This window comes from Triticum aestivum, chromosome 7A (assembly GCF_018294505.1).
Source record: "Triticum aestivum cultivar Chinese Spring chromosome 7A, IWGSC CS RefSeq v2.1, whole genome shotgun sequence".
Lineage (NCBI taxonomy): Eukaryota > Viridiplantae > Streptophyta > Magnoliopsida > Poales > Poaceae > Triticum > Triticum aestivum.
Genome location: NC_057812.1, coordinates 727,849,222 through 727,863,947, shown reverse-complemented (window position 1 = coordinate 727,863,947; position 14,726 = coordinate 727,849,222). Strand labels below are relative to the sequence as shown.

General features: G+C 44.3%; 1 protein-coding gene across 1 annotated transcript; it reads right to left on the bottom strand.

Annotated features, from left to right (window-relative positions):
* Positions 1–10,369: 10,369 nt before the first annotated feature.
* Positions 10,370–14,311, bottom strand: LOC123147124 (26S proteasome regulatory subunit 10B homolog A). The gene is made up of 10 exons (XM_044566360.1): positions 14,126–14,311; positions 13,256–13,375; positions 13,000–13,136; positions 12,681–12,842; positions 12,493–12,579; positions 12,314–12,400; positions 11,731–11,868; positions 11,114–11,305; positions 10,937–11,035; positions 10,370–10,840 (listed from the first exon to the last, which is right to left on the bottom strand). Exons 1-10 carry the CDS (start codon positions 14,223–14,225, stop codon positions 10,766–10,768), a joined length of 1,197 nt encoding a protein of 398 aa, XP_044422295.1. The 5' UTR covers positions 14,226–14,311; the 3' UTR covers positions 10,370–10,765.
* Positions 14,312–14,726: the final 415 nt, after the last annotated feature.

Here is a 14,726-nt window from a genome sequence, read left to right as displayed (position 1 = left end):
TCTTTGAAAGTTCAGCAGCTACGCCTAAGCACCCCAATGTTGATCCGCATATTTGCTCCGGCATCTGTCCATGGACTGGGACCAGTCCTCGGATACGGATTCATCAAGCATTGTCCTCATACATTTCAAACACCTTTTCAACTAACCAGACAAAATTTGCAAACACAGCATATTTTCATATAAACTGGAAGAGATTCATGCAAACAGGGAGATTTTTCATTATATTTCGAACATTAAAAAAGAAAGAGTGTTCCAGCATCCTACGACAGTGGTCGTCGTCGTCCACTTCCTTTATATTCTGCATCAGCGACAACGTCCTCCATCTGCCGTCTTCATGAATGATGGAGGGGTTCAAGACCCGTGAAGTGGAGGTGTGGTCTCCGGTGGAGAAGAGTAGAACATGGGAGACGGACAGGCCCACTTGGGACACAACACCCTGCCGCCTCGCATGCCCTACCCATTCTCAAAGGAGTCTGCGACCTGTCCGTTGCTGACGCCGGTGGACGTGATTTCGACGATGGACGTGGAAGGTCCGTCACTGTCCACCTGCCACGTGCGACCCCGAAAGATGGACGGCGACGGGTACACACAGCTGTCGGCTGTGTCCGGCTGCCCTGAAATTTCGTTGCGAGCGGCGCGCACAACCTCGTAGAGCACATGCTGCTCCGCTATGAAATTCGAGTGAGCCGTGGCAATGGTGGCCATGGCCACCTTGCTTACGTGCTCACCATAGATTTGGCCCTCCGCCATCCGGTGCTGCTCAAGGAGGAACCGGTTGTACCTTTGCTCCTCGTGCGTCTATTGGAACGCCGCACAGGAGCTAGCGCAGGCTGCTCCTCCTCCGCCATGGCAGCATCTTAGTGCACTTGCACCTGCTCCATGGTCAGGCCGGCAAGCACCTGCGCCGTGTCGCCGGAGCACATGGGGTCATCGTCGGAAACATCAGCCGAGCTGGCCGGCATGCCCTACTCGTTCCGCCTGGCACGACGGGATTGCCAGGTGGCTCCAAGGGCGGCCACCTCATGCTTCATCTCCGGCGACAGACTATACCACGGAACGTGACTGCTCGCGGTCATAGTCGATGTGGAGCAAAGGAGGGCGTGTACTGGTGCGGAGTTAGCCGGGTGTCGCCGCCTTTAAATAGCGGATTCTGATGAGGCCAAGTGTCTGGGTGCGTCAATGCGCGGCGTTGGAGTTGGTTCCTTGACCAGCGAGCCTGCTTAATGACAGCATACAGACGGACGGGCGTGGTAGATATCCATCCCGCCCTGTATAATATACGTCTCTCCGGCATTGAACAGACGCGGACACCGAGGACGCGGCGCGGTCGATGCTCTTGGCCGGCATGCCGCTTCAATGCCGGCGCCGGTGAGAGGTCGCATCCGCTCTGAACCGGCCACGGCATGTATTGTTGCACAACATATGTACGCACGTATTGAACTCGAACTTCAGTTTAACTAAAACAAATGTTGGTTGATTAATCAACCAAGGAAGATCTTCACATCTGCATTAAGAAGAGATAAATGGATCGACCGAGTTAAGTTGGAAGCAGGAGTAGATCAGATCGTCAGGAGAACCTCTGTTAGAGCTCTGAGCTAAGCGTGGCTTAGATGTTTTTCGATGCCACTAACTAGCGAATGTCAGATTTTTAAGCAATCTCAACAAACGCTCTTAGGATCGTCGGATCTTGATCGAATGCATGAAACTCTTTTTTGTTCTACATGACAATTTTTTGCTTTAGAGGATGGCAAATCGCTTGTAACAGTACAGTAATTTTTATCTATTTTCGCATGACAATTCTGGGCATTCGCTCAGAAATCAATCTTCGTTTTTTTAACATTTTTGACGTTTTTTCAGGGGAATCTTAGATGGTTAGGTTCCTTATGATGAAACCAGCCCATCGAAATTTGAGTTTTAGACTTGATATGGATGCTCGCATATTTTATTAATTTATTTCAGGCTCTCCGACGCTATTAATTATTCCAGAGGTATGACGTGTCCGTCGACTAGAGATCCGCATGTCGGCTCAGTTTTTTGGATGTGCTTATAGGCATAAGGTTTGTGTGTGTTCATAAAAGTGAATGTGCGTATATCTCTTGTTCAAAGAAAAGAAAATTGAGATTAATTTTGATCATTTGCAGCGGACGGAGAACTGGAGATCCCGTAGCTGTGTCAGAAAAATGCTTTACTCGATCAAGAGGCTGCTTAGTATTCTGACGCTGGCGCTGCAGCCTGCAGATATCGGACCTGGCAGATTTGATCCCCGAAGAATATACGACTACTTGCTACTTGAATGCACGTTACCTTAGTGGAGTACCAGTGGCGATATGTACGCTTACAATGAGTCAATCATGTTCAACGATATGCATGCATGGGCGCGAGGTATCTCTAGGATTTGGCCGGCGCCCGTCTCACGCGCTCACCCACCCACTATGCCTGCGTGCACGTCCCATTCAGAGAAGAAATGCACGGCAATGATCAGTCCCGGGTGCATGCAACTGGCCACTAACGTCCACGCACCAGCACCGGCTAGTTCCCATGGTGTCATGGAGGGCGCACCATATGTACGACCAGCCCACCACATTGGCTGGCTAAATATCCATGGATTACCACGTGACTCATGTAATAAGCACATTAGTAGAAAACGGAGCTTTAAAATCGGTTCGTAAGAGCCTTTAGTGCCGGTTCCATAACCGGCACTAAAGGGTGGACACTAAAGCCCCCCCCCCCTTTAGTACCGCTTCGGCACGAACCGGCGCTAAAGTGCCACCACGTGGCGTGAGCTCGCACCCTGGTATGGGCGACCTTTAGTACCGGTTGGTGTTACCAACCGGTACTAAAGGTTTTTTTTGATTTTTTTTTGAAAATTTTGGAAAAAATTAGTCTCTAATCACCTCTCTTAACTGCTCAAGTGTGTATCACTCATTCCAAATCGCCTAAATTCCCGGTCGGTCACCCATCCTCTCACTCCCCCAGCTGAGCACGCTTAACTTCGGAGTTCTATTCCCCCTACATTCCAAGTCTGCACTTGTTGTTTTCCTGACAAATGTAAGCTGTCAATCCTATTAACCCTCAGCAGTTTAGCTTGAGCATTAGGTCACACGTTTCACCGTTTGAGTTTGAAACTATTATTCTAAAAAACAGTAATTATTTAGTAACACTAATATTTCTTGAATAAGTTTGACCATAGTTTGACCACAGTTTGATCATAGTTTGACCAGATTTGACCAAAATTCAAAAAATTGAAATAATTATTTAGTAACACTAATATTCTTGAATAATTATGTAGTAACATTGATACTTCTTGAATAAGTAGTTTGACCAGATTTAACCAATTTTTTTAAAAAAAACTAAAATTTGACCATATCTTTTTTTCCTTTTGGAAATTGAGGATTCTAAAAAATTGCAAATAGGCCGTAGGCCGTCAAAATCGGATGCGAATTTTCTTGCTGAATTTTTTGAAATGGCGATACACGGGGGGGGGGGGGGGGAGGAGGGTAGAGTTTGAAAATTGCCCTATAGTGCCGGTTTGTGTCTCCAACCGGGACTATAGGTTAAGACTCTTTAGTGCCGGTTGGTGACACAAACCGGTACTATAGGTTAGACCTTTAGTACCGGTTTGTGTCACAAACCGTCACTAAAGGGGCTCGTGGGGCCCTGGCCTGACGCCAGCCTGCCACCACCCCTTTAGTACCGGTTCGTGGCACGAACCGGTACTAAAGGTTCATTACGAACCGGCACTAATGCATAGCCATTTGAACCGGCACTAATGGTCACATTAGTGCCGGCTCAAATACAAACCGGGGCTAAAGGGGTGAACATTTGACCCTTTTTCTACTAGTGGCAATCCAAACTATTTGAAAAGAAAACTACTTGTGAGTTGCGACGGATTAACATAGTAGGCTGTTTCGGTGTGCCGGTCATAGCTGCAGTCCATTCCACGCCCTTCGCCTCTGATTACAATTTTTTACTTTGTGAAAAACGGCAAAGACTATATATTAAGTAGTAAACCGTCATGAAAATAACTTTATAAAATTTGAAAAATAGCACGAAATTTTTGAAGGTTTCAAAGTCTTCTTCCTCCTTCATCCACCGATGACACACCGCGAGAAAAGCTCGTTGCTCCCTCTGAGCCTTGGTCTCAAGGGAGCAAACTTGTTGAAACACAACAACTTCTAGATGTTGTGGCCAGAAAGTTGTCTGTTTACTCAAGAAGATGATGCCGACCGCAATCTACATCGTAAATCGCTATCCCAAAGAAGAAACACCGGAGAGAGCCTGAATAACACCAAAAACCAAAGCAAGAGCCCTCGCGCTGGCAAGAGCCAGCATCCACCGCGTGTCTCCATGGCCCTAAGGCCACAAAAGACGAGGTAGATTGGCGGCGATGCCAGCGGGAGGCGGGGAAACCCTAAATGCCTAGGAGCTTTTCATTCTCTATAGTAGAAAAAACCTTACCCAAAGAAATATATCTATAGATACACCACCACCACATGCCTTCCAATGATGCCAAGAAGCACCATCTGAACAAGCATAAGGACGGGGAGAAATTATTCCATGCCAACAGAGGGCCCTTCACCTCACAACCAATGACTAAGGGCCGAAACGTAAACTAAAACCTCACTTACCACCGCCGGTCCAAAACAGCGGGGTCCCCACCGCCTTCCATCACCGAGGTGACAGATGGAGGGAGAAGGGTCCCATGATCTCGCCGAGGAGGGGGTAGATCGCCGTCGCAGCCCTAGCTCCTAGATTTCCCCCAGAGGGAGGAAAAACCATACACACATATCTTTTCTTTTGGGGTGTGTGCCACTAATTGTGTATGCTCTAAACAGTGTCATTTGATTTTCCATGGAAAATAATTCCACAATGTATATTTTTTCAACAATTGTCAAACCCATTTGCATTTTCAACAAATTAAGTTGTTCGCTGGAGACGGCGTAAGGTCGAATAGGTAATCTGCTTTGACGTAATCTTACATGTTCTCTGGTGTCGCCATCAGCTAATCTTCTTCCATTTGTTGGTGATCACGTTTGTATATATACCGAGAGCCACATGCTCAAACCGTCTGAGAAGTATATTCACAAGTACAGCATGTCTGCCATGATGATTTCTAATCTATGTGCTAAAGAGGAACCCTAATCGGCATATCGTTTTTCCTCTCGTCCTGGCGGCTGGAACCCTAGCCGCCGCTAGGAGGCCAATCTTCTAGCGCCATCCTCCGGTGGCTCCCCCCCCCCCCCCCCCACCGGAAACCTCAGTCGTCGGTGGTGTGGGGGGTCACCAGATCCATGCGCGTGGATCGTTTTTACTCTCTCGTAGTCTAGGTTTTTAGTCTGTTCATCATCTTGGCTTCGGTGGCGACGATGACGGCGCTGAATAATGATTCTTGGATCCATCCCTGACTAGGCCATCGGTCCTATGGTTGGGGATGAATTTGGAAACCAGTATGTTCAATCAACGCTGGCGTGGCAGCGGTGGCATCCTCGTGGTGGACCTCTGTCCTCGGACTCTACTGTTGCGACGGCGTTTGCTCCAGCGTCGGCGCGGAGCTTGGGAGGTAGTCCAGGAGCGGATGCAGATTGTGGTCTGCATCGACGACATCTGGAAGACGGAACATGTGCTGGGTCCGTGGTTCATGGATGGCAGGTATGGTTTCCTCCTTCGGTGTCTTAGTCATGGTGGGGTACCAGATCTGGAGTACGATGGCGTGTCCGGGGTGGGGTCTGATTCGTTCAAAGGCAAGGGCTTCATTTTTGGTGAGCCACCTTGGAGGTCCGTAAAGCTGCATATCAGCGGTGGAGCCGCTTCCAGCTCAGGTGAGGAGGTGATCCGTCATTCTTTTCTTTGGTGGCTGCTATCGTTGTGCCGGAGTCAAGTGACGGGCGTTGGCATCAAGCTCAGAGATGTTCTGCTATCTTTTCAGTTTTGTCATGTCGGTCCTTACGTAACTTGTACTTTAATCATTATAGTATGAATGAGACACATATTACCATGCAAAAAATTAATCTATGTGCTAACATCATAGTTTCCCTAAGGCAACTGGTGAGAACGATCTCCATGATTACGCTAAACCACCTTTGAAACAACATACGTGAATTATACTTTACTACAGTTCTTGAGAGTCATGCCATCTTTGTTTCATAGTATCTGATCCCTGACAGGTTGGATCCCTGAATATTCGAAATAGCAAGACTAATCAATGGTTGATACGCAGTCATACAAAAATGATTAGTTAGCAGCTATGGACGGTTGCTTGAACACACTTGTTTTTCTTTTCTTAATCTTATTCTATGGAGAGAAAAAACAGCTTCGAGCGGAGACTTTCTATTTTTCCAAATTGCAAGCATTGATTCTTCATTTCAACTAGCTCACCAATAATAGCATCTAGCTGGGAATTAATTTGGTTTCATTCCCAGACCAATATCTTCGAGATTGTTTAGTATTTATCATGACATATTTGATTCGTCTGATAAGAAAAGAAAATAGCCAACATATCAGCAATGCCACATGCTGCACCAATGCAACACATGCTCCATATCACAAATCAAAAGTATCCTAACGGAAAATAAACCATACGCAAAAGTATCCTAACATGTTATAAATGTGTATGCGTGCATGTGTGCCAACTAATTTGGTAGGATTCCAGGCGCATTTGTATCGTAATGGCTTTTCAAGTATGGATGTGGTTTGATTCACAAGATTTAGACCCTTGTTTTTTTTTTTTTTGCGAAGTTCCATTTGTACTATATTTAGTGAATGATACTTCTTCTCCAAAATAGTTTTTCCAATTGAACGATTTCAAAGATACATAACATTCCAAACATGTATTTTTGTTGTTGTTGTGGAAATCATGCATCCTTCTTCTTCATATTCCAGTGCGTTTAGAAACCCTGCCAAAAGGTAAGCTGTTGAGCCATTGTCATGGGGGGAGCTAGAGGACCAGATTACGAGAATCACTGAATGTTTACCCCGCTAGGACGACGGCCGACACCAACGACCAAGACGACTAGCTGAGTGGACACTGTAATATTGGCACAACGTCTGTACGCATCAATCGTTCTACATATGGTTCAGGGTTAAGGCCAGTTCCTTTGAGACTTATGGGTATAGTGGCAGAGCTACATAGGGCCAAAGCTGTGCAATGGCCCGCCCAACGCAAACGAAAAATAGTGAAACATGAGGGCAAATTAGACCATCGAGGGCAATTTGTATGTGTTTTTCTCTATCCTAGCTCGCACATGCCTGCCCAGGTTTTCCTAGCTAGTTCCGCCACTGTATGGAGCTGCCCTATACCTAGCTTATTATGTCCCTACCCAAAATAAACAGAACGTGTGTGCACACGTATTGAACACAAAGTTTAATTGACTAAAGCAGTTGTCGATTCGGCTAGAAAAAGCAGCTGTTATGAATATGATCATTGTTGTAGTTTGTCGAGAGAGCGGCGTCATCAGATTTGCCATGAAAAATAGTTTTGCACATTTATATTTTAAAAATCATTTAGTCACTTGTGTTTTAAAACAAATTGTTCACCGGAGACCACATAAGGTCCAAAAGGTGATCCACTTGGACATGATCTTAACTGCTAATCCGACGTCGCCTTCAACTAATCTTCTTTGATCCGCTGGTAATCCGTATTTGTATACTAGGCCACACGCGAAAACCCAAAGTTTCAGAAATCACATGTAGACGACGTGCCTCCCATGATGACACATAATCTAATCTTTGTGCTAAAACCTGGCATGATAGTTTTGCTAAGGCAGCTGGTGAGAACCAATCTCAGTGATTACGACCCACCACCTTTGAAACAACGCATACAGATTGTACTTAACTACTCCCTCCGTTCCTAAATATTTGTCTTTCTAGACATTTCAAATGACTACTACATACAGATGTATGTAGACATATTTTAAAGTGTAGATTCACTCATTTTGCTCCGTATGTAGTCACTTGTTGAAATGCCTAAAAGACAAGTATTTAGGAACGGAGGGAGGACATTTCTCGAGGATCATGTCATCTTTGTTTGTCGATATCTGATCCCTGACAGGTTTAGATCCCTGAATACCCCAAATAGCAAATCCTAACCAATGACTGATTCGCTATCATACCAATGATTGTTAGCAGCTATGGGCAGTTCCTTGCACACACACTTGTTTTTCTTTTCTTAATCTTATTGAGTCAATCACACCAGAGGTGTCTGAACTTGTTAGAAAAGTTAGTTTGATGCTAAAGCTTGTGGCATACATTGAATCAGTGACAGAACCTGGCTTGGGCGTTCATCTACGGTGGCAATCACGTTTGTATACGCATAGAGTGATGATGAGGCGAGCCAACATGGCACGGGACCCAATGTCAGTCACGGGAAGGCACGGTGAGGGCGTGTTTTTTTAATCCCCCCTAGAATTTTATTTTTCTCACAAAAAACCCCTTGATTTTTCTCCTGAAAAACAATGAACATCACATACAACATGTTGGGCCGCACAGGGTCGAACATACAACATGTTGTCAAAATGGGATTTCTACCCTTAATGGCCTGCAGCGGAGTACGCACATAAGGCTTAAATGGGCTGCAGTCACCGCGTCCCGTTTACACATGTTAGTTTTTTTCTTTTTAAGAATTCTGTAAAAATACAAATATTAAAATAATATACATACATGTAAAATAAATTATTTAAAATAATGTTCATAAAATTATAAAAATATATTTAAAAGAGTGTTTATGTAATTTGAAAAAATCTTAGTAAAATAATGTTCATGAAATTATAAAAAAATTTCCTATTGAAAATAATTTCTTGTTATCCTTCAAAATATTCCCATATTATTTATAATTTTATATATTGAAAATTATATATATTTAAAATAATATTTATGCAATAGAGTAATTTCATGAATAATGAAAAAATTATTAATATATTCAGAAAAATATTCATGTATTTTCAGCCTGTATTTATGCATTTAAAAAAATATCCATGTATTCACTTTACGAGAAATATTATTATTACTAAAATTAATATTCGTGTAATATATAAAAATATTTCATTATTATTTGAAGAAACTATTTATATTATTTAACTAATAAATATAAATTATAATACTATACATGAATAAAAAAAACTATCATGTTAAAATGGGCCGCGATAACTGCAGCCCATTTAAGCCCCATATGGGTGCTTGCCTATAGGTCAATAAGATGGGAACCCCTATTTCTCGCTTTAAACAAGCGCAGGGAGAAGCCTCGCGTCGCGGAGCGCCAGATGAGCCAGCCCAGCCGCGCGGGAGGCCGCGGCCTGTTTGTTTTATATGTTTTCTGTTCTCGTTTTTTTCTTTATTTTTGTACTTTTCTTTATACTTAAAATATTATATATATATATATATATATATATATAAACTCTTAAAAAACATTTGAAAAATTCAGACCAAGTATTTGAAAAATGTTTAATAAGTATTAAAAATGTTGAACAAGTATTTGAAAATGTTGAATAAGTATTGAAAATGTTGACAATTATTTTAAAAATGTTGAATAAGTACTAAAAATTGGTGAAAGAGTATTGGAAATATGTTAATCAAGTACTAAGAAATTGTTGTATGAGTATTTGAAAAATGTTGAACAAGTATTTGAAAATTTTGAATAAGTATTAAACACTATTGAAGGAGTATTTGAAAAATGGCGAGCATGTATTTGAATTTTTTTGCTTAAGTATTGAAATGTTGAACAATTATTTGAAAATGTTAAATAAGCGTTCGGATAATGTGGAACGTGTATACGAAATATGTTGATTACTTATTAAAAAATGGAAGATGTAGAGTGAAAATGAAAACAAACATAAGTAAAAACAAAAGAAAAAAATTGGAGAAGAAAAATGGAAAAAATGGAGAAGAAAAAAAGAAAATACAAAAATACAAAAATAAACTAATGTAAAGCCAACTCTTTGAACCTCAAGTAGGACACGCGCTGATAGTTTACAAGAAGGTTATGTTGGCTTAGTGGCTGGCAGAGTCGCGCTGCAGACTGGATTTCCACGCTAACAGGCCGGCCGAATAGGTAGTGCGGGGGGATTTGCTTCAGCGAGACAAGATCACAAGAAGCAGCAGCACTCGCTCAAAGCGAGAAATAGCACAATAGATGCACGCCGAAGCCAAGATATGTCACCGACTCAATGTATGCCACAAGTTTTAGCACCAAACTAATTTTTCTCACCAAGTTCAGACACCTGTGCTGTTATTGGCTGTCCATTTGAAGGCACCAGCATAGCATCTAGCTGGGAATTAATCCAGTTCCATTCCAGCAGGGCAACAATTTATCCTGACAATTTGATTCCTCTGATAAGAAAAGGAAAACAGCACATGGGGCAACAATGCAGCACATAAGAGACACACGACAGTGCAACATTTATACGTATATCACAACATGGGCACTCCATTTCAGCAGGGCGCCAGCATAGCATTTCAGTCTAAAACCCTCCCCTCCATTTCATCTACTGAACAAGAGGAACATCGGCGGCCATAACACTACATGCAGAAACTAGGATATGTGAGGATTAGTTATCAGTTTTCATGCCCCGCAGGCCAACATCTTGCGGCACCACAAGCGCATAGAGAGATTCCCAAAATTCGAGGCCTGGGGCGAGGATCAGTACCGCGGACAGGAACTACGACAGCGTCTGGATCGTACGCCTCGTAATTTCCTTCTTCAAAAGCATGGGTTGATATATATGTTTATCTAAATTGTCGTCAAAAGGTCTGTTTAACTCGGCCTGTCATTCCTCTAGCCGCTGCCGAAGTCCGCCTTGTAGTTGGCGCTGGACTCCAGCTTCTTCAACTCCGTCAGCTTCCTCACCCCCTGGTAACAGCCGTTGAAGAAAATCGAGACATTATGATGGATGCCACACGTTATCTGTCATTGAATCAGAAATCGTTGGCAAAATACCACAAGTACCTTCATGAAGTCCTCGTTGATGGCGTAGTCACGCTCCGCTCGGATCGCCGCCATGCCGGCCTCTGTGCAGATGTTGCGCATGTCAGCGGCGTTGAATCCCTGAAACGCAACGACGCAGTTTACAAGTGAAGCTTTGAATGGAACGGGAGCTTTGCAAAAGTTAGGCGAGGGACTCACCTCTGCTAGCTTGGCAGCAGCTTCGTAGTTGATTTCACCGTGCTTGGCCATCCCAGCTGCATGTATCTTGAGGATTTCCAGCCTCGCTTGCTCGTTAGGAAGAGGGATTTCAATCTTGCGATCCAGACGCCCAGGGCGTAGGAGAGCAGGGTCCAGCACATCCGGACGGTTGGTCGCCATGATTATCTTCACCTGAAGGTAACCAGGAATGAAAATAGGTTTAGACTGAAAATCAATCGTCCGGAGGCACTCACAACAAGGAAATGCATGCCTTGGAATATGTACAACAGCAATTACTTTCCTGAGAAGTTCAGCATATTTTGAGCTACGAAGATAACTGACCACAGGCACAAAGGTTCAGATTTCAAGCATGTTCTATAACTAAACATACATCCAGAAACCAATATAATCAATGGGAACATTCTGAAAATAACTCACCACTGACAGAAAGGTTCAGATTTCAAGCATGTTAAATAACTAAGCATTCATCCAGAAACCAATATAATCAATGGGAACATTCTAACATGACAACCGCACATGCATACAGGTCTGGATGCAACATCAATAATACTCATCCTGGGCACAAAGTCACGAAGTCTAGCAAAAGAGACATATACCTTTCCAAGTTCATCAAACCCATCTAACTGGTTTAGCAGTTCCATGAGCGTCCTTTGGATCTCGCGATCAGCACTTGTGCCTTCACTGAATCTTCTTCCTCCAAGTGCGTCAATTTCATCCATGAAGATGATGCACGGCTGGACAGAAAAATGGAACAGCAGCAGAGTTGAGTGATTAGTAACTAAGTTGGGGTTACTCTACTGGAAACAAAATGTATGGCATTGTTTATTTATACTACATTTCAGTGGTAATGTGGGTATCATTGTTAATATATATTTTAGAGATAAGTGCAACTCTAATCCAGTATCTAGTTATGTGCCATGTAAAACTCATAACCAGTTGCTCATAACTACTACTCCCTCTGTAAAGAAATATAAGATCTTTTAGAACTCTACTTTAGTGATCTAAAATATCTTATATTACTTTACAGAGGGAGTATATGTGTTTATAGTTGATAACAAAACTAGAGAAAATCAAGAAAGAAGATCAGGACAGAAGCTAGCTCTGGGGTTCTGAACATGTAGGTTATTGAAGCATAGAAGGTTTTCAGATAAAAATGAGAAGATGTTGAGTGGGGCTTACCTCGTGATTACGTGCATATGCAAACATTTCCCTTATTATCCGAGCACTCTCACCAATATACTTACCAATGACTGCACTTGAGACAACCTATTGCATACAGTACAGATTAATAATAAGAACATAAAGATATATATACAGAGGGAGAAAAACAGTTGAAGATCAATATATCTATGCGACACCTTAATAAAGTTCACATCTATGTTACTTGCAAGAGCCCTAGCCAGCAGTGTCTTCCCAGTTCCAGGTGGGCCGTAGAAGAGCACTCCCTGAAGCCAAGTGATTGTTAAGCAATATTAACTCTATTTTAATAGCCTGCGCGGTTGTGCCCTTGGAACAAACGAATGCAAGTGTATGCATTGATGTTTACCTTGGGTGGCTTAATACCAACTCGCAGAAACAGTTCAGGGTTCATGAGCGGAAGTTCTATGGTCTCCCTAATTTCCCTGATCTGGTCAGATAGCCCTCCAACAGCAGAGAAGCTGACATTCCCTGGATCTTCATGAACCATGTTGAACACTAAAGGGTCCACCTGAAAGGAAGTAGAATTTCAAATCACGTCCTCAACACATAACATCCATTTGATTCTGGATTGCAACCAATGGAGAAACAGAAGACAGAGGTAATAAATGGGACAGGCAAAGTAACGGATGTTTCGAAACACAAATGATACCGAAACACAATTATACCTCACGCGGAAGCATGCGCACGATTGTAAGTGTGCTTGGGTCAAGACACACGCGTGTGCCTGTTTTCAAGCTCTCCGTGTTCAACTTATTGCGACAGTTGACAAGGTATCGAGGACCACTCCTAACCTTGACGATAACTGCAAGTGAAGGAACATGACTTATCAGCAAGGAGGGAAATATCGATCAGACACCAAACAGAGAGATCTCGATGGCAGAAAAAGAGGAGGCTGGTCTGAAAGCTGCGGTCCACACTCACAACGCTCGCCGCCAAGCGGGCGCAACACCTCCCCCACTATCTGCCCAATGCTCTGAAACGCCTTGACATGCCCATCAGTTATCTCACGCTCCTTCCTAGCCTTCTTCAGGTTCTCTTCCCCTGCAATGGGAGAGCGTATCAAACACCGTAAACACAACAGAAGATGCCTATGGATCTCCAGCAAGAAAATTGCACAACAGTAACGAAATGCTCAAGAGAGGAAAATCAGAGATCAAATTAAAAGGAGCCTGCACGAACAGCCCTTGCTCGGGATCATCCATTTCCACGCGAACAGGCGAGAAATGGCCACTACTTGCACCAACTACAGAGCATTGCACCGAACAATATAAAGGTAAATCACTCTTGTTAGTTCCTATCACCAATCATCTTTTCCGAGCAAACAGGGCGTAAAAAGGGTGCTACCTGCATCATGCACCAGTATCACAGCACTGAACATTGTGAAAGTAAAGTGCTCTGATTCCAATCACCAGAGCAGCTAGCACAATCGTACCCGTAGAAACCCTAGACTGAAGCAAATCCTCAACTTTCCAAGGGCGAACCGCGCCCAAATTCGGAATCGACCAACTGCCCGGAGATTCTACTGTTATTTTTCTCAGTAAAAAAATAGTTATTGGGTGGTAACCACGCGATCAGCGCCAAGGAGGCGAGGGTTTATCGGCGCAAAACCCCGAAAGCAACGCGCCATCGCGGCGGACGGGAGCGAGCCGGCAGCCGGAGCGAAGGCGGGGCGCCGACTGCTCGCTCCGGTCGCCGCCTCGAGCCAGGCCGTACTGGCGGCTCGGTCGCTAGGTCTGCGCGGCGGGGGCGGGCGGGCGGGCATTGCGGCGGCGGGGGGGGACGGGGAGGTACCTGTGGTGAGGAGGGACTGGCGCTCCCGGTAGGCGAGGAGGCTGGCGCGGTACTTGGCGACGGCGGCGGCGCGGCGGGCGTCGTCGGCGGTCGCGGCCATGGTCCGTCCGGCGCGGCGGGCGGAGTGCGAGCGAGGGAGTGGGGGTGGACTCGGTTGGACCCGACCAGCTGGTCTTGCCCACCTGCTTTTCCGGGGGGCCGTCCGTCGTGTGCGCCGACTGGGCCTGGGCCTGGTGGCCTCCCATCAATCCTTGAAAAGATTCTCGAAAGAAAAGAAAACCAATCCTTCAAAACCCCACTACTTTTTGAGCATTTTGTCTTTTTTTAGCATAAAACCCCACTACTAGCTTTGCCTAACTTGGTAGAAACTTTTTGAGCATTTTGTCTTTTTTTTAGCATAAAACCCCACTACTAGCTTTGCCTAACTTGGTAGAAACTACAATCCTCATGTGGATCCTGAGCCCGTGCAGAGCTACCGCTCCTCCTTTAACTGCGAAACATATCCTTCAACACCGACAAGTGGTAAGTGAATGTGTTAACTTGGAATGAATTGCCAAGAGATTTGTTCCTGGATGTTGTGATGACTCCCCTTGTGTGGGCC